Source organism: Sciurus carolinensis, chromosome 2 (genome assembly GCF_902686445.1).
Source record: "Sciurus carolinensis chromosome 2, mSciCar1.2, whole genome shotgun sequence".
Classification (NCBI taxonomy): Eukaryota; Metazoa; Chordata; class Mammalia; order Rodentia; family Sciuridae; genus Sciurus; species Sciurus carolinensis.
Window position 1 is genome coordinate 73,990,834 of NC_062214.1, and position 20,122 is coordinate 74,010,955.

Genomic DNA, 20,122 nt, shown 5'->3' on the forward strand with positions numbered 1-20,122 from the left:
AGGTTTACTGGTGAATATGACCCTGTGTCTTGTATTTAATCCAGTAAATGAAGGGACACTGCTGGGTCCTTGCTGGGGCGGCAGCAACATCAGGGATTGGGGTGGAGCCACTGGGGATAAGCAAGGATAAGCAGCAGTGGAGAGGGCAATAGAAATTCTGCATCTCTGTGACGCTTGGTTTCTGTGGGCTTAATAGTCCACCATTTGTGGAGCAGTCCCTATAGCCAAGTCCTAGTGAGAACTAAGGGTACAGAACAATCACAACATCTACCATCCTGGCTCCATGGAATTTCCAGAACAGTTTGGGGTCATTTGCAAAGCCACTTTGAGACAGGTATAAGCATTATGTTTGTTGGTAGATCTGGAGTGAGCAGGAGACCAACAGGTGGGACAGCCAGGTGGGCTACCTTAGCTCTAAACAGGTTTTCTTTTCCAAAGACAATCTAGAAGTCTATCTCGCAGCCTGTGAGCCTATTTTTATTTCTGAAAGGTACTGGGGATTGGACTCAGAGTCCCACACTTGTTAGGCAAGGGCTCCACCACTGAGCTATACCCCCAGCCTCTTTCTAACAACTGTCCCTTTTGATGGGAGTTTTTAGACTGATGTCCTTGAGGACAGGGATTGTATCTGATGGTCTCTGCAACTTTAAGTTCATGCCTGGCAAAAGTGAGGTGTGAATGAGTGATTTTTGAGAGAATAATGGAATAAATGAATTAAAGGACACATAAAACCTTTTAAACCCTTATACATTGACAGGAAGTGGTATAGAAACCTTTGCTTTGAAATCTTTAATAACTAGTTTGGACAACTAATGATCTAACTTTTCATTCTTGTACAGTCAGTCCTCCTTATCTGTGAGATTTGCATATGCAGACTCAAAAAAACTGTAGATGGAAAATGTATGGGAAAAAAACCTGCATTTGTACTGAAAATGTTCATATATTTTCTTGTCATTATTCCCTAAACAATTCAGTATAACAGCTATTTACTTAGCATTTACATTGTACTAGGTATTAGAAATAAGCTAGAGAAGATTAAAGTATAGGAGATATTGTATAGATTATATGCAAATATTATGTCATTAAACTAAAAGGTTTATTCATTTGTGGATTTTTGTGTTCACTGGGCATTCTGGAACCAATTCCCCATAGATACTGACGTGTTTCCAGCTGGACCTTCCATCTGACTGCTATTTTTTACATCAGAAAAGAAAATTAATGATCTCTGTATAGGCCTGGCACACAGTAAGTGCTTAATAATAAATAACTGTGATTTGAATGAATGAATGAGTGAATGATTTAACCAATGAATAAATGGTGGCCAACATCCTGATGTTTAGAAAAACACTGAATGAATGGTTTCCAAAGGTCTCCAATGAGTTTAAAAATGTTATGATACAAATTTGATCAAAAGTTCAATGTTGTAATACTGTATCCGAAAGAAGCACGTTTTTAATTAACTCATGTGTTCAACTTCTGGAACACTGAGAACTGACAGGGTGACAAATGAAAAATGCAGAGCTGCATTTCCATGGGAGTCAAGGTGGCTACATTCCAATTTTAGGGTGATATCAGGTTCCAATAGCACTACAGCAAAGACTGTTTTTCAAATGGTATCTCTAGTATTTAAAAACAGTAAATAACAAATGTTTCCCAGGGATGAGCCATCAAGAGCCAGGGAGAAGGCAGTGACTCACCTTGTCTCTTTCAGAATCAGATTCCCCCAAAATATACTTGGATTGACATAGGTAGACAGATTTATTGCACATTACTTTATAAATATGGAGAGTGACGTTCCACCTCATCTTCTCCCACTGGTGTAGCAGAGGTGAACATCAGGTGTATCGAAGACAAATCCCCTCGCTTCATCCAATAGCTCAGGGGAAGGCTGGGGCAGCTCATGGCAGGACAGTGTAAGAGGCCAATGGGGGTCACTTGGTGCCTAGGGACAGCCCCAACTGATCTTTACCTGCATGCCCTCCTGGCCTGAGATGCCCACACCCACGTCCGCCACCTGGATCATGCTTACATCATTGGCTCCATCACCTAGAAACAGCACAGGTGGGAAGAATCATTTGAGATGAAATGTGCAGAATCTAGTGGACCTGATGGATCTTCTTGGGGTCCCCACTGAACTGAGTCCTGGGAAAGAGTATTAGGGAAGATCATGGAAAAGAGTACAACACCTTCCCTGAGAGAATTGAATTAAGCAATCAGAACAAACCATGGTAAGACATCTGAACTGTCAGCCACACCAGTAATCAGCTAGTACTGAATCACCTTCTAATTTACTGTTCCCTTTTCAACATCAGTTCCTACAGAGCCCTTAATGTGAGTCCAGCACAATGAAAGATGTTATCATTTCATAATTATTGGTTACTCAATTACTCCAGCCAAGTTGCAAGGCTGCTCTAAGTCATACTCTCCTAAGCAGTTTTCAAAACAAAGTGAAGGAGGTTAAATTCTGCCTAGTATACTATACAGTTCTTTTTGTATATTGATTACCAGTCAGTATATTAACCAATGTGTGCACCTTTGGCTTCATTTACTTTATCAAGTCGCTGATAGACCAATGTATAAGAACACAAAGATAAGTCAAGGTCCTTCAACACCATCAGGAAAAGGCAAGCAGGGACATAAAGTCATTATTATTCAGTGACAGTGACCATTCTTAGAACTAGGCAGCAGAAGAGCCCAAATCACAGCATATATTTCAAGCTGCACAAAAAATAAAAGGGGCAGCTATACAAATCTGGAGTGTTACATGGCAAATAACCACTACTGTGACACTGGAGAAGAACCTAGAAGGTTCTCCAGGCCAATAGAACTGTGAGGAAAAATTCCACTATATACTCAGTTCTTAAGAAAATGATGTAAAGTATTGCAGCCTCTGAGAATGGATTTACTTAATGAATACTTACTTATCTCTGAACAGTCAGCACATTTGAGCTGTGGGAATTCTGATCATCACTTGTCTCTGGGTCCTTAAAACATCGTAAAGCCTTGGACCCTAGCAGCCTCCTGGAGACCAGAAACCCCTGCCCTTATCTCTTTGCTCTTTCTAAGCTGGTTGGGCTGACACTGGGCGTGTAGACCCTTCACTTTTGACAGGACTGCCTGGGACAAGCAGGTGTCTAACGTTCTGTCTCCTAAGAAACAGTAGAAGCTCCATCTTCCCAAATTAGCACTGTAGTTCTAATTTCATGACATGTACCTATACCCACTGCTATATTTTGTGGCTTTCCATTGTAAATTTTTATACTGGGAACATGCTGCTCACTTTATCACACAGAGTATGATTTCATAAATGGGAAATAATGAAGAGACATGCTTTTGCCATTTTATGGTTTTTCAAGAAAGAATATTGGAAATTGAGGCTGCATTGGGAGGAAGCAGATAAATGAGACGGCAGAGGGAGATGGGCCCCTGTCTGGTCAGCCTGGATACTTGCCTATGGCCAGGGTCATGGCCTTCAGCTTGCTTCTGACCAGCTTTACCACCATACTTTTCTGTAGAGGGGTTGACCGACAGCAGAGAACTGAGCGGCACTGCTTGGCGAGGAAAAGAAATTTGTCCTCCAGGTTTTTCTCAAGAGCATAGGCCAAACTTCTTCCATCAATCACAAGGCTTGGGCTGGGGCCAGAGACAGTAGATGTGGCGGAGGCCAGGTACAGAGAGGAGAATCCCACGTTCACACAGCTTTCGGTCTTCTCAGGGGTGTAGGAACCTCTGGACTGCACGTGGTGCAGGCACTGATCCAGCAGGGCTGCACATGCTTCCTGAAACAGACAGGAGACCGCAGCAGTTCACTAGGGACGGCACCGCAGACCCAGGTCACCCACCTCAACATATCTACGCCGATGATCCTTCTAGGACTCCAGACTGGAGTACCTGGCTGCCTAAAAGGCTGCCCTGCAGAAGCTAAGCGCAGCTGAAGTGGACGACTTTCTGCACAGAGGAGAGTGCACCAGGTTTCTCTTTAATTGTAGTTTATCACCCAGGACACAGTGCAAAGTTCTGAATGGAATATCTTTACTTGGGGAGATTTGGATGGATTATCCCTAATTGTAGCTAGTTAGGGTGAAGATGCCTACCATCATGTCTCTATACTTCCCTAAGGCCCTTACCTAACCCTTCTTTTTTCCTACTGAGCTACCAACAGTTGGACGAAAAGCCCTTTCAAAACCATTGTTGTGATTAGCTCCTAAATAAATGTAATTATCAATGTTCTCTCCAATTCCACCAAGGAAATAAATCTAAAAATCATAATTATTGAGGCTTTTAATTGGCATGTCTTTCCAAACCTGGATCTAATTATTTCTGAAAACAAACACAATGTGGGAAGTGCAGAGTGGCTCCTGGTGCTCCACAGTGAGCCACTGGCTTAGTAATAGACCCCTGGCAACACACTATGGAAATCCAGTTGTGTTCAACCAATGCTTCTCAAAGACCTATTGTATCCAGAAAACAAAGCAAGACTAGAGGAAAGCAGACTGAGAAAAGATCGTTATTGCCCCTGGGGTGAGAAGCAGGCACCTGGACCCACAAAACTCATGACTATCTCAAGTCAAAGACAGGTATGTTTACAACTGAGATTGGCGATGGGAAAATACACTTCTAGAATGGGATGAGGGACATGGTGGTAACTGGGAAGACTTTGAAGAGGATGTGGATAGCATCCTAGCAGCACAGTGAATTCTTGGTCCTAGCACAAAGCACTGTCTAGGCTAGTTCCAGGTAAGATGGAACAAATACACTCTATCTCATCTCTCCCTTGAATGCACTATTGTAACTGAACAAAATGCAGAAACCAACCATTTGTGAACTCTGAAAGTAAATAGGAGCAATTAGATTGGGGGAGAAGACTAGCATGGTAAGGATAGGGAATGTGTGTTGAGTTTTCACTTTTTTACTCTGGTAATCCCTGCATGGTCCAAGGTACTAGGGAACCTGGAGTGGACATCGGCTTGAGGAGGAAAAAACAACAAAAAACAAACAAACGAGTGCTGGCGATGTAGCGCATCTCATAGAGTGCCTGCCTCGCATGCTGGAGGCCCGGGTTCGAGTCCCCAGCACTGTCAGATTACGGAAATAACAAACAAACAAAAGACAAGAAATGCCCAATGCTCAGAGAAAATGAAGGAAATCTTCACTTTTACCTATTGATTTTTCCTCTCTTCTCTCCAACAGTCTCAGGTGATTTTGCTATGGTGCAGTGCAGGAAGAGCCCTATCAATGGGACCATCTCCTGTCAAAAGACTGAGGGAAATGAGCCTATCATAGGAGCTGTGGTGTCAAGAGGGCAGGATAACTGCTGCCTTTATTCTTTCTGTCCTCCTTGGATGCAGATGGAGGTATGGGAAATAAGGGACTGTTGGGGGCTGTGCCAGCCAGAATGGCGCCTGATCACATGGTCGGTGAGGAGGTTAATTGACATAAGCACACTCAGGTGATTTATCACTGGCCGTATTCAGTTAAGTCCATGCGGACAACGCGTGCACAGGTGTTCCCCAGCGTGCCTGCTCGGGCCTGCTCATTTTAACCCTTGCCATGATAGGGCAGCTGGCTCCTCGCCTGATCGTAACTGGCGTGGCCCTGCCCTCTGCCTCCTGGAGGGAATATAAGCCGGCGGTGGGCAGGGGCGTGACAGTAAGGAGCAGCAGCAGGCAGAGAAAAGTGGCAAGAAGAAAAGAAGCAGCGAGTAAGAGCAGCAGCTAGCAGAAAGAAGTGGAGTAGAAGCCACTAGCAGAAAGGAAGAAGAAAAGGCAGCAAGCAGATACAAGCAGCTGGCAGAGAGAAGCAGCAGGCAGCACGGGAAGGCAGATCACAGAGCGGAGAATTGAGAACACACCTCTAGATCACAGATAGGTAGATCGCAGTACGTGGGATGCATCACTAAGAAGCACCTCAGATAGACACACCCTCAGTTCACAGGATGCAGGACGCACCTTTAAGAAGAAGCAGCAGAACTAAGAAGAAATAGATCTCTGATAAGCGTAGAAGCCTCTCTTTCTCTAAAACTTTCTCTCTAAGCAAAGTTTCTCTTCTTCTAAGCAATTCTCTTCCTCTAAGCAAAGTCTCTCTTCCTGATAAGCAAAGTTTCTCTTCCTCTAAGCAAAGCCTATCTTTCTCTCAAAGTCTCTCTTCCTCTATAAATTAGTGAATATAGGAAAAATAGTTTATTTCCAGGCCCCTCCGATAAATACCCGTGCAATTGTTGCCGCAGGCGGTGACAAGGGACGAACAAAGTAGCTCAGACACCAACCTTCTTGCTGCAGGACTGAGTAAGGGGTTTCCAGGGAACCAGAAAGTACTGGGAAGATTGTAAAGAGGGAGCAGTTTGGCTAACTGATCCCATAATGTTGTTTATGAATTTCTGGGTTCACCCATAAGCTGTACACACACGGGAATAACTCTAAATGTATAAAAATGCCTTTGAGAATTAAACTGGCACAGACTGCCACACTAGTTTCAAATTGACCTCTGGAAAATAAAAATGCAGATTCTAAAAGGGATGCTAAGAGCACAACAAAGGCTAAACAAATCTACCACTGAATCTAACACCCAGAAGCTGTTCAGAACATGTGGCCCAAACCCAACAAGATTAATCATCTGCTTCAAAAAAAATCAAAATCCATACCCTCCATAGAAATTAAAAATAAGAGGTTCATAATATAGTATTTTAAAAGCCCATGATATAATCCAAAGCTTCTCAGTGTACAAAGAACAAAGAAAATATCAGATTATGTTAGAAAAAAACAATCAACAGAAGATGACACAGATGCTGGAGTTACCTGACAAGAACTTGAAAGCAGCCATTATAAAAATGTTCTAAGAAGTAAACGTGAACATTGTGGAGATGAACAGAAAAACAAAAAGTCTTAGCAACAAACAAACAAACAAACAAAATCATAGACAACATATAGGAAAAACCAGAGGTTTCAAAACTCCAAGTGCATAAACCAAAATGAAAAGCTCACTGAATTCCAAACCATTTAATAGCTACTCTACCCTCTAGGGGGCAGGCTGTAACTCCACACTCCTAAGGCTGAGTTCTACATAGTGATTTCCTTCCCAAGAGCTCAGCATAGAAAAGAGCCTAAGAATAAGTTTACAGTGACAGACACCAGGTCAACCTCACAGTGATATCAGAGTAATGTGATGTGATGAAAATGGTACTTTACGTCCTTGCTGTTCCTCCCCCAAATCCCAAACTCCACTCTAAGCAGAGGAAAAACATCAGACACATCCCAATATGGTGACCTTCTAAAAAATACCTCGCCAGGACTCTTCAAAATTGCCAACATCATTAAAAACAAAGAAAGTCTGAGAAACTGTCACAGCCAAGAAGAGTCTGGGAAGACATGACAAATACATGTAATATGAGATCCCTGGAACAGAGAAGGAATATTAGGTCAAACTAAGGCACTCTGCATGTAGTATGGACCTCGGTAAGTAATAACACACTAAAATCGGTTCATGAATATAATAAACGTACTATGTTTGTGTAAGAGTACATCAGAGAGAAATTGGGTGTGGTTATGGGTATACCCTGTAGTCTTTCCAATTTTTCTATAAATCTAAGCACATTTTATATACAAAGCTTATTTTAAAAAATTCACCAAATGGGTTTAGTAGTAGAAAGAAGATAACAGGAAAATGTCAGTGAACTTAAAGATAGATCAACAGTATTATTCAACCTGGACAACTGAGGAAAAAAATTGAAAAAAACAAAAACAACACCAAGAAATCCCCAGGGACCACTGAGGCTATACCAAAAGACTTAACATTCAGGTCACCAGTATACCAAAGAGGAAGAGAAAGTACAGAGAAGTCTTTGAAGAAATAATGGCTGAAAAGACCTCCAACTTGGCAAAAGACAACTCCACAGATCTGAGAAGATGATTGGATCACAGAGTATAAACCTAAAGTAAACCATACTGAAATACATCATAGTCAAACTGCTTAAACAGAAGACAAGGAAAAAGTCCTAGCAGCAGCTAGGTAAAAAAAAAAAAAAAATCATTAGTTACAAGGTAACAAGGATTCAAATGCCTGTGTATTTCTCATTAGAAACTATGGCATCTGGAAGGAGGAATATTTTTCGAGTGTTGAAAGAAAAAAGCTGCCTTTTCAATTTTCTATATGTAATAAAAATGTCCTTCAGGAATAAAGGTGAAATAAAGGAAGTTCTTCACACAAAATGGGGATCATGCTACAAGGAAACTTGGGAGGTCTTGTTTGTTGACCCCTATTATACAAGAATTGAGTCACTGGTTTACAACCAGATGTCACTGGCCTTTGTAGAAGACATCACTGATACATTACGTAAGCATTCTTCCCAGGAGAACATGAACACTCACCAAGAGTGACCAGACTTTGGGTCATTAAAAAGCAAAACAACCTGTTGCATGCCTGTAATCTCAGAGATTCAGGAAGCTGAGGCAGATGGATCACAAGTTTAAGGAAAGTCTGGGCAACTTAGCGAGATCCTGTCTCAAAATAAAAACTAATGAGGGCTGGATATGTGCTCAGTGACAGAGCATCCCTGGGCTCAATCCCCAGTATGGCAAAAAACAAACAAATAAAATAAACACTAATTTCAAAGAATTTGAAACCATAAAATGTAAGCCTAACCACAATGGAATTAAACTAGAAATCAAAAACAGGAAGACAGGAGGAAAATCTCTAAACACCTGGAAATGAAAAAACAAAAACCATTAACATTTGTGAATAATCCATGGGTCAAACAGGAAGTCTGAAGGAAAAAATTTGAAAACTGTCTTGAACTGTATGTCATGAAAACACAGCTCGTTTAAAATTGTGAAATGCAGAGAAACAGTGCCTAGAGAAAAAAATTATAATCTATATTGCTTATTTTAGAAAAGAAAAATGTTCTCGAATCAGTAACCAAAGAATCCATTTTGAGAAACTAGAGGAAAATAAAAGTCAAACAACCAAAAACTGGAAATAACAAAGAGCAGATATCAATAAAATAGAAAACAGAAAAAGAGGGGGAAATAAATCAATGAAACCAAAATGTGTCCTTTGAAAAGGTCAATATAATTGATAGACCACTACCAAACCTGACCAAAAGAAAAGATGCAAATTATCAATATCATAAATAAAAGGTGTATTACTACTGATCCCACAGGCATTAAAAGATAATAAGGTAATGCTATGAACAAGTGGTTCATACTGTCAGTGTTCTGAGGTCTTGACAGTTGAAGGTCTGGATGTGGACGTGAGAAAGGAAGGGTAAATCTATGTGTGAGTCCCAAAGAGGTTTCCAGAACCTTGACCACTGAGAAGGCCAGGAGAGGAGTGGAGTGGACCTAGCGAGAAGGCTCACTGCTCTATCACAAAACCTGTGAGCCAATATGAGAACATCCTTCAAGGGGAGCAGGTGTGGAATGAGAGTCTAGATTGGGACGGTACATGAAGTAGATACTTGCTATAAACTTGAGGATTTAAACAGATAAATGTGAACTGACCACAAAAATGCTTAATGCCTGTTGGGGCATCCAGGAGACAGTTAAAGATCCCAGGGAAGTCAGTGCTAACCTGACCCCACTTTTTACACACATGATCTCATGAAATGAAAAATTTCTGATTTTGTCAACATGACAATATGTTGGGTAAAAAAGGCTGAACTTTGCACCAGCAAAGCCCAGATGTGCATTCCTTTCACACCAACTAATTCCAGCAAATGCCATATCTTCCGAGGCAATGACAAGCACATTCTGAGTCCCAGAAACACAACACAGTTGCTAAGAGGGATGTAGTGGGCAAGGGTCCTTCTCACAGCAGCTGCCAGAATGGAAGTTTTCCAGGAGATCTTCCAACAGAGTCCCACCACAGGACACGAGGCCATCCCAAGAGGAGCAAAGCTTTCCTGAAATCAACCTACCTGGGATTCAGCATTTAGGGTGATGACTTCTTCGTCATGGTCCAGAAGTTTGCAGGCATATGCAATGTTAATGGCTGTTTCTTGTTTGTCACCAGTGAGAACCCAAATCTGTAGGCCCGCTTTACGCAATTTGGTGATGGTTTCGGGGACTCCATCCTGTAGGCGGTCTTCAATTCCTGTGGCACCTGGTCAAATGGGCAACAATGTGAGTGAGCCCTCTCTTCACACGTCCCCAACTCCTGATGGGGTGCAAATCCCACGCAGCAAATACACCAAAGACAGGTGATGGCACAATCCCTATTGACTAGGAGCTGCTCGTAGGGCTCAGCTACCAGTTGCAGCTGACATCTGATGACAGGAAGTTCCATTTGGAAGCAAACTTTGATGATTCACCACTTCAGAGCAGTGGTGGACAAATTGTGATAGCTCTCTTGATGTGACTCAGTCAAGAATGTGTAGGAGGAACAAATGAGAGTCACTGAACATAACTGTGTGTACTTACAACAAAGTACCTCGAATTCTTTCTGACATGCAGCTAACTTGTAACTTTACAGATAACTTGAAAACAAAGCTCATGGGAAGGTGATGGGAATGACCACATTCTGAAGGATTTTTTTAAAAAGTCTTAGAAATTACTCCTCCCAAGGAAAGCTTCTGGTAAATGAAATTCACAACTTTGTTCTCAACACTGCTAACCATTTGTTATCAAAATAGAGGGCAAGGATGGAAATATTATTTCTTGAAAGCGACCTGATCCTGAAAATGTTTTTTTCACAAACAAAAAATTTAAGAAGTGGTCTTCCCCTTATTGGTCTCATCATGTTAGGAAAAATACACTGTAAGTTGAGTGTCCCTAACTAGAAAAGTATGAAATCCAAAATGCTCTAAAATAAAAAACTTTGTGAGTTCTAACATGATGCCACCAGTGGAAAATTCCACACCCATCCTCAATATGACATTAATTGAGGTGCATTAAAAATAATGTGTAAGATCAACTTCAGATTATGTGTGTGAGGAATACAATGTAAGAAACATAAATAAATTTCAGTTTTCAGAATTGGGTCCCATCCCCAAGATATTTCATTATGTGTACACTAATATTTCAAAATTGAAAAGTACTTAAAATGCAAAACAATTCTGATCCCAAGATTTTGAATAAGGGATACTTGACCTGTATTCAGTGCAGAAATATGTTTGGGTCTGCCTCTGTTTTTTTCATGTTTTAGTTTCCTTTTCTGCTCTAGAAGGCCTCCTGGGCTGCAGCCCCAGATGAGGGCTCCTTGCCATTTTTGCTTCAGAACTGAAGTGAACATGACACATTGCTCCCTGTGCTGTGACACTACCATGCACTCCATGTCTGGGTCCCCCACCTACCCAGATTCACAAGGTGAAGCCCTAACTCCCAATGCAACAGTATTAAGATGTTGAGCCTTTGGAAGGTGATCAGGTTCAGCTGAAGTCATGAGGATACAGCCCCCGATGGCATTAGCATCCTTATTTTAAAAAGGTACCAGAGAGATCACCTCTCTTCACTGTGTGAGGACACAGAGAAGAGGTAGCTGTCTGCACACCAAGTGAGCCCTCACCAGACAATGGGTTTGCCGGTGCTTTGACCTTGAACTTTCAGCCTCCAGAGCTGTAAGAAGTAAATGTTTGTTGTTTAAGCCACCATAAACTGGGTGGCTTAAATGATAGCCAAAACAAATTAAGCTGTTCTTGCCCCTTCTTCTAGAATGGACAAGTTGGCAGGCATGGGGAAGGGGAAGAAGAATCAAGGTACATAAAAACCCATATTTCTTAAATATACATTTGGATACACTTTTAAAAATCACATACTTAGGCAACCAACCCTAAGCTCAGGAACCAGAATGTCACCAGCACCTCAGAGAGCCCCCTGGAGGGAAATGTGGCTGGTCTTTGCTCTTCTGGCTCATGTAGCCTATGAAGTAAATCAGCCCTGCCTCCCACTTGATGGTACTGAAAGTCTAAGTGGGAACTTGCAAAGGGTCCAGAAAGGAAGAAAGGACATTTTACCAAAGCTGCACTCTGATTTGAACCTTAAGATCATAGAGTTCCCACAGGAAGGAAACCAGGCAGAGTATGGGGCTTAAGAACTGCTGGGGAATGAAGCTCCATATGTTATGCTCTGTGCTCACTGTGGACACACACCTGGCCACCCAGCCACCAAAAAAGCATTTGGTCTTGGCCTCTCTCCCCTCCCCAAGTCTTCTGGATCTAGCAGGGGAAAGAGCATGTATGGCCTGAGTCTCTGAAGGGTCACTCTTTCTGTGATATGTTCTTTAATATCTGAAGAATGAGGGACAGAATTATTTTACCTGCCTCCCTGTATTCACAGAACCTTGTTTATACTTAATGAGAATATAATGATTACCTAATAATGGTAATAATAGCTAACCGTAATGGGTTACTGTTAGCTTCTCCTACAGTGCTTGTTATATAACTTGTTCAAGTTTGGATCCTGAATGTCCCCCAAAGTCCATGTGTCGGTCCCTAGCCCATGGTGCTACGGGAAAGTGGTGAAACCTTGAAGATATTTAGACCTACTAGAAGAAAGTTAGGTCACTGAAGGGTGCCCTTAAAGGGGATCCTGAGACCCTGGCCCTTTCTTTCTTTTACTTCTTGGCCACCTTTAAGTGAGCAGTGTCTTCCTCCATGCACTCCCACCAACATGTACCGCTTCACCACAGGCATAAAGGCAACAACAGGTCAAGCAAGGATCCAGGGGCTGAAACTTCTGAAACTGTGAGCCAAAATAAACCTTTCCCCCTTCTAAGTTGATGATCTCAGCTATGTTGTCATAGCAATGGGGGAAGTGACTAACACATAACTCAGTCAATTTTGTGCCCTTCACTAGACAGCATCTTCCCACAGAATGAGCTTGGTGTCTGCCAGGTGCTCAGCCAGGGTGGCTAAGAACAATATCAACTGAGAAAGAAAACAGGGAAGGCCTGTGCAGGTCAACTGCAATCTGGAAGGGGTCTTTCATCTTTTCAGGGAAAATCTAACACCTTGAACATATAACCTCTTTTGTTTCAGTAACTGATTGATCCTAGTAAAAGGATTCTTCCTGGGTCACTCCATAGACCTCACCTATATAATCTGCAGGTTTGAATCAAGCACAGAATAGGATTACAAGGAAAGTTAATACATTAGTATTAGAAAGAGTTAGAGACAGTATGCTACCCTGGGCATGAAATACGGCTGAGGAGAAAGGGTAAAGCCCCTTTAAAATGATCAGAAGCCTAGTGTCTTTCTTCAGCATTCCAAGGTAGTTTGTTTGTAATATAATTTATGTGACTTTGACTAAATGCCACCTTCTTTACAATCTGACCCGTGGGAGGGCCTGACATTTCTAAGTATTGTAACATGCATAATTGGGAGAGTTTGGGGTGAAGTTAGTGCTTTGCCATGCATCACTGTGCCGGGATGTCAGGCGGCTTTCAATGAGAGGGGATAGGATGTCACCAACTGGGGAGTTCCAGATGACATTTAGAGAAACTAACAAGAACACCAGGCAAAATGAGCAGAATGTTGTCATTTGGATTTAGGTTCTTGGCCAGAACATTTTGAAAAAGAAAATTTCAGGAACATAGTGTGAATGGTGATCCTTTCTGCTGATGATACTTACTTGTGGCTCTCAGAGCACCTAATGAAAAGATTTAGAAAAGAGTATTTTGCTTTGTAATATGAAAAATAAAAATGTGTCATTTCACTTTCTAAAAAAAAATGAAGCCCAGAGGTTGCAACACAGAGCCCACAATTCCTTACCTGTAGCTCAAGCTGTGGTGAAGAATAAATGGTGGGGTGCTCTTATATCTTCTAGCTGAGGCTAAATCAGTTAAAATATAAATACACCAGGTGATAGGAGATGGTAAGTGGTTAGCAACTGGTTTGTGGGAGGAAGGATGAGCTGCCCCATTTGCCCATTTCTGTGGTATAAACACTTCCACTTGGCCTGATTTCAGTCTACCAACATAGCATCAAAAGGGCATGTGAGGCCTGGGGATGTAGCTCAGGGGTAGAGCACTCTGCGTGTTCAATTCCCAGTACTACAAATTAGGGGGGAAAAAAACCCTGTGAAATTCCTAAAAATTTATGCAATGCAGAAGAAGGCTATTACAAAATTCCTGAAATTTTACCAATGGGCTCTTGCTAGCAGGCAAGAGTATGCTCTCGTACACTGCTGGTGCCCACTGTAGTAATCCATTGGTTCCTCAACTGACATATCTCAAAGTCATTTTCATATGCTCCCGGAGCGAAGCCATCTTCCTCAAGGTGACAATAAAATATGGTTTGATTATAATTCTGAAAAACTCTGATATCCAGGACACTGACTTGAACCCAACACAGAGAACTAGAATGGAGTTCTTTTGGATGTACATACAATTGCCAAACTAGAATATTATAGAATCCAAACTAGGAAGAAAGTTCTGTGAAAAAGACATAGAAAGATGAGTTGATCTCAAGTTCAGTATGAGCCTAGGTCTACTAGGGATGTTCCAAACATAGGATATGTTAACAGAGATAGAGCATAAAGGTCAAGGGAGGTAGTGGATGCTCCAACACCAGAGAAAGTCTGTAAAAAGAGGTCAGCAGGTGTGGATGCAATCAGATGAGACCCATCACCATACCAGCAGCTGGGTGCTGGAACCTGTCCCTGAACCATGTTCAAGGGTTCACAGCATTCCCTCCTTTCACCCTCACAGGAGCCCACCCAAATTGAGATTATAATCCCCCACAAGCAGATAAGGAAACAGGGGTGCACAGAAGACTTAAGTCACTCACCCAAGCTTGCATGACCAGTAAGTAGGAGAGCCAGGACTGGACGACTGAGCCAGGACTCCTAGACTGAGAGAAAGAGTGGCAGAGATGGCTTCCCACAGTTAAGGTCAGCCATAATGTAGAAAGGGGAAGAGATTATGTCTGGTCCAGAGAAAGACCAGTGCCACTGCGAGAAAAAGGTACCAAAAGGCAAATTTCATTCCATTTGCGAAGTTAAGAGATGTCCAGGAGAAAAGCTGCCTCCTGCGGGGTGAGTGTTCTGTGATAAAGGGATCAAAGAGGCTGGGCAGGTGCATCTAGGAGAACCAGCAGACCCCCCCTACCCCGACTCCCCAGCCCCTCCCTCAGCCAGCAAAAAGAGTGTTTTAGGGAAACCCATTCTGATATTATTATTATTATTATTATTATTATTTGGAAACAGGGTATCACTATGTTGCCCAAGTTGGTCTCCAACTCCTGGATTCAAGTGATCCTCTTGCCTCAGCTCCCCAGGATCTGGGACTACAGGTGTGTGCCACGCCTACGTGCCTGGCTAGAGAAGGCAACTCTGGATGAGAACAGTTCAGACTCAGCAAACCAAAACCTGGTCACTTAAAACAGGCACAGCTGCTTTTGAGGGGTTTCATTTAACTTATAGACAAGGATTCTGATCAAATGCTACTGGGCCTCTAGAGCTGGGACTTCCTGAGTAGTTATGGTCTCCTACCAGACACTGTGGGTACAGTGGAATATTATATGACGTGTGTACATGTATTCATTATACTTACTGCACATTATGCCATTTAATAATAAGTATATTTTATATTAGACACGGGTCTAGATATACAGATTTCTCAATTCCTCTGCCCAAAGAATAAGGCCAAGTGACTGCGACCTTTCTTTGTTAAATGGAGAAAGAGAAACTCTCTAGCACTTTATGCAGAATGAATAGGATCTGACCAACAGCATCCCAGGATGGAGGGGAATGTAAATGTCATGACGAGTTCTTCCTGAGAACACCTAGAGTTACACGCTCCACCTATGCAAAGATTTAGGTAATTCATTCATTACTTTAATAAATATGAATTTAAAATTAATTATTTCAAATGTTGAAATAAGTGTAAAAGTAATAAATATTTAATTACTAACACTTACCAGTATTTATTCAATACACATAGGAACACAGTAGGAAACAGGAGCACATTTTAGTAAACATGAACCCGTTTTCTTTTCATCTCCAATGAATCTGAAATATTCATAAGATGCAAAGTGCACAACCCTTTCTCTTATTTTGCCAGGAGGTTGAAATACTTTCAATCCTCAATTGTCAAAAAGCTTGCTCCTTATCTCTCTTTTCGGTAGAAAAGCTGGATTTAGGGGAGGCAAGTTGGCTGCCATGGTGGGATGCCTAGTGAATATGGGCCCCACAGAAATAGGCCAGTGGAATGTTCATTCAAGGACCATCTAGGCTGGGGGACCCGGTGGCATCAGGTCAGGTGGTTCCTTAACCAGGTCCAGAGCACGTAGAGCAGCCACTGTCTATAGCCAGACTGGCATCCCCTCCAAGACCCTCTCTGAAAAGTCAACACCACTCCATAGGACAGGCGGCTCACAGAAATAATTACCCAACAGATGCAGATTCGTCTCCAGGCGAATGGCAGACTGGAAAAGGAGCTCCTCTCGGTTGTCCACAGCAGATTCTGCTTCTAAGTGGCTTTGCAACCAACAGGCATACTCTTCTTTGCTCAGAACCTATGTGAGATACACTGTTGAATGCTGTGTCAGGCACTGCACATGTAGGGGCACCCCCGTCTTGCTCCCTTGCACAGGCAGTTCCCACTCACCCTCTTGGCGATGCATAGGGTACGCAGGCCTTCCATTGCGTAGAGGTTGAGGTAATTCTGTGTTTTGCTCCGGATCTTGTTTTGATGCTGTCCTCTGGCATCATCTAGGGTGGAGAAGAAGCAGGAACATGGATGAGTAAGAATGGCACCCAGTAGAACACCCTGCAATGAATTCACCCCACATCTGCTTCATCACTTGCAAATAATATGCATGGTTTCATAAAGAATTAAAAGGAAAAAAAATCAGCTAATCGGCCTCATCAAAATGCCGGGGTTGTGTCTCTGAAGTAGAGTGCTTGTCTAGCATGTGTGACGCACTGGGTTCAATCCTCAGCACCACATATAGATAAATAAAATAAAGGTATTGTGTCCACCTACAACTGAAAAAAAAATGTTTTAGAATGCATATTTATAGCCATTTCTAAGATCACTTGTTGAAATGAGAAACTCACAAAAGCAAAAACTTCATCAAAGAAGATCTAGAAACCTTTGGTCCAGTCTATTAAAGGGAGGTGCACATTCTTCTACTTAGGAAAAACGGAAAATTAATAGAAAGTGCAATTACTCTCCCCAAAACACACTTCATTGGCAGTGTTGCCAAATAAAAGATATCCAAATACTGCCTCATTACATGTTATTTATTTGAAATTCAAATTTAACTAAATGTACTATTTATTTTATTTACTACATCTGCAACCCCAAGTCATGAGGTCCCTGGCCTTGGGAAAGCTCTTCTACTACTCCAAGAGCATCCCATGAAAAACCGGAAGCAAGAAGCATTCTTATCCCTTTGATCCTGCATTCTCCTAAACTGTGATGAAGTCTTCAAGGGGTCGCCAACTGATTCTTGGGGGTTGAAAAAAAAAAATCTTACTCGTGTATAAAACAAATACACAAAATATAAACAGGTATACAACATCTCTGTGGTATTAAAATGTCACAAGAGGTCAATCGTTTTTAAAAGATTCCTTAATGAGGCAATAATGAGAACAAAAAGGGTTGCTTTAGATTACTTTGCTTTCAGTATTTAAATTTCCTGAGAAGAGGAAGTTCAAAGTCATCTTAATTTTGACTATCATCTTAGAAGATATGGATAACTCTTCTGGTATCCTTTCTCTCTCAGAAGTTGTTGAGAACTCTTTCAAGATTCTGATGATTCTTTGAACTTTGACGTTAAAATAACAAGCCAGGTGCAGTGGCACATGCTTATAATTCCAGTAACTTGGGAGGTTGAAGCAGAAGGGTTGCAAGCTTAAGGTCAGCCTGGGAAACTTAGTAATATCCTATCTCAAAATAAAAATAAAAAGGACTGGGTATGTACCGCAATGGTAGAGTGTCCTGGATTCAATCCCTAGTAATGCACATGCACACGCACACGCACACGCACGAATTAAAAAAACAATAAAGCACTTTGGTTGTCCCAGGGACAGGAAAGGTGGAGAGTTCTCTGGGCAGAAAGAAGAGCTGAGCAGGCATGTGATGTTAAGAACAACCACATTTGTCCAAATAAATCTAGAAGAGTAAATAGAGATAGGCTGAGCCATTTTGGGACCCTCAGTACCTGGGACAAGGGGACACAGAACTTCCTACTGGGGCAGGGAAGACAAACACATGGCCATTTTCTACTGATACAACACATTCCTTCCCACTGGGTCATGTCCAGGTCAGTTTAACCAACACATTCCTCTTGGTCAAAGTGTTATAAGCTCTTTGAAGAAAAAGGATGGGTTAAATTCAGATGAGATCCTTAAAATTTGGGGATGGGGAGAAAGTGTTAAAAGATCCCTTTTAAAAATGAAATAATGGTGCTATAATTTGTATCCTAATTGTTCCCCAAAGGCAAATGTGGTCCCCAGCCTGGCATTGTTGGGAGGTGGTGGAAAATTTAAAAGGTGGAGTCTAGTGGGAGTCTTTAGGTCATTGGGGGCTGGCCCTCAGAAGGAATAGTGGGACCCTGGCCTTTCTTTTCTTCCCTTTCGGCTTCTTGGTCATGAGGTGAGCGTATCTGCTCTACCATGAACTCCTCATGATATTCTGCCTTGTGACAGCCAAAAGCAATAGGGCCAACCAACTGTGGGCTGAAACCTGGAACCATGGGCTAAAATAAACCTTTTCTCTTCATAAGGTAATTATTTCAGGTATTTTGTTATACTGATGAAAAACAGACTAACACAGATGGTATTATCAAGAGTTAGTGATGCGAGTTTTGTTGTGTTGTCTATATTTGAGATATTCTGTTCATTTAAAAATATATACTGGTAGAGAATACAAGTATGGCAACTTCTGTGGCCTCCTCTGTAGCACCTGTTTCCTATCACAGCTCAGCAGGACTCCTAACTTTCATAGCTCAGTAGGCCTCTCCTACCACCTTTGTCCCACCTTTGCATGAGAGTACTAGTCCAGGCATGTACCTTAGATATGAGCCATTCTGTATGTTAAAGCTGAAGCATGGAGATCCTTTATGTTACCTTTAATCTAGAGTCACAAAAGAAGACAAAGGTGATTCCGGGCAGCAGAATAAAATCTGCTTGGCTCATCTATGTTTTTCTTTCATGTGGATGCAATCAAAAATCAAACGTCAGACTGAAGAGGCCTCTTACAATGCAACGTCAGTCCATGAATTGGTTTCTATGCCAACACTGCGGCAGGACCACCACCATAGGGTTGGAAAGGCAACATCCTATTCAGAGTTGATCATCCAACTATTTTCAGAAACACATTTGCAAATTTAGCTCAGATGCCTTTTGAGGGACACAGCTCTGTGCTGAGGGCAGGAAACTGCAGTCTGCAAAGGTCCTCTAGCATATTTTCAGGCAACAGAGTAGTCCCAGGCTTTGATATCCTGAATTCTGTCAGAGGACACTGAGATTACGGTTAAAAGGGCTGGTGGAAACCAAACTCCAGAAGGACTTCTGCAGTGCATAACATTTTATAACATGTCATACCCAGAGCTGAAAATAGCCAGGCTTCAGGGGTCAGGCAAAGAGCCCCTACTGGGTGCCCTCCAGCTACCAGTAGCATCCTCACCTCTACCCTGCTCTTGACCTCCAGGGGTGTCACACTCCTCCTCAATCCTCAGTAATGGAGGAGGGAGGACTAGGCTCACTTTACAAGTATGGCCCCTCCTGCCCTCCCAAGTTCAGGAGCATTTCTAGCTGGAAAGATTTATAGGCTCTTTTGCTGGCTAAAGTTCCACCCTCCAAAAACCAAAATAGTGATTTTTTAATCCCCACTTTAACTCAAAAGGGATAAAAGAAATTGACATGGAGCTGCTTGGCCCAAAGTCAGGACAGAAGGCAGCAGAAGAGACACCTGCAACCCCACCTCCTTCCCCCCTCCTGCAATGTGGCCTACACATTTTTGTTTGTGGAGGCAGCTCCACAAACAGGCCGAACACCACAATCTTGACCTCAAAGATGGCTCCAGTCAATGGGGCAGGAGTGAACCTTCTGCAACTTCTAGCCTAGAGGTTTTCAACCTTCACTGTTCAGAACATCCCCTCCTACCCCCACTGTTCTGGAGTAGGGTTGAGGGAGGAATTCAGTCATCAAAGCCCCCTAATACATTCTGATCCAAATCTTCAAAT

The 20,122-nt window shown here is 42.2% G+C and overlaps 1 protein-coding gene across 3 annotated transcripts in view; it reads right to left on the minus strand.

Moving 5' to 3' along the window:
- Positions 1–20,122, minus strand: part of Atp10a (ATPase phospholipid transporting 10A (putative)) — a 180,321-nt gene that overhangs the window by 13,074 nt on the left and 147,125 nt on the right. For all 3 annotated transcript variants that reach the window (XM_047541124.1, XM_047541122.1, XM_047541125.1), the window contains exons 11-15: positions 16,537–16,640; positions 16,318–16,444; positions 9,911–10,095; positions 3,452–3,779; positions 1,970–2,046 (exon numbers count right to left, since the gene is read on the minus strand). In XM_047541124.1, coding sequence (XP_047397080.1) covers positions 1,970–2,046; positions 3,452–3,779; positions 9,911–10,095; positions 16,318–16,444; positions 16,537–16,640 — 821 coding nt within the window. The remainder of the gene's footprint in view (positions 1–1,969; positions 2,047–3,451; positions 3,780–9,910; positions 10,096–16,317; positions 16,445–16,536; positions 16,641–20,122) is intronic.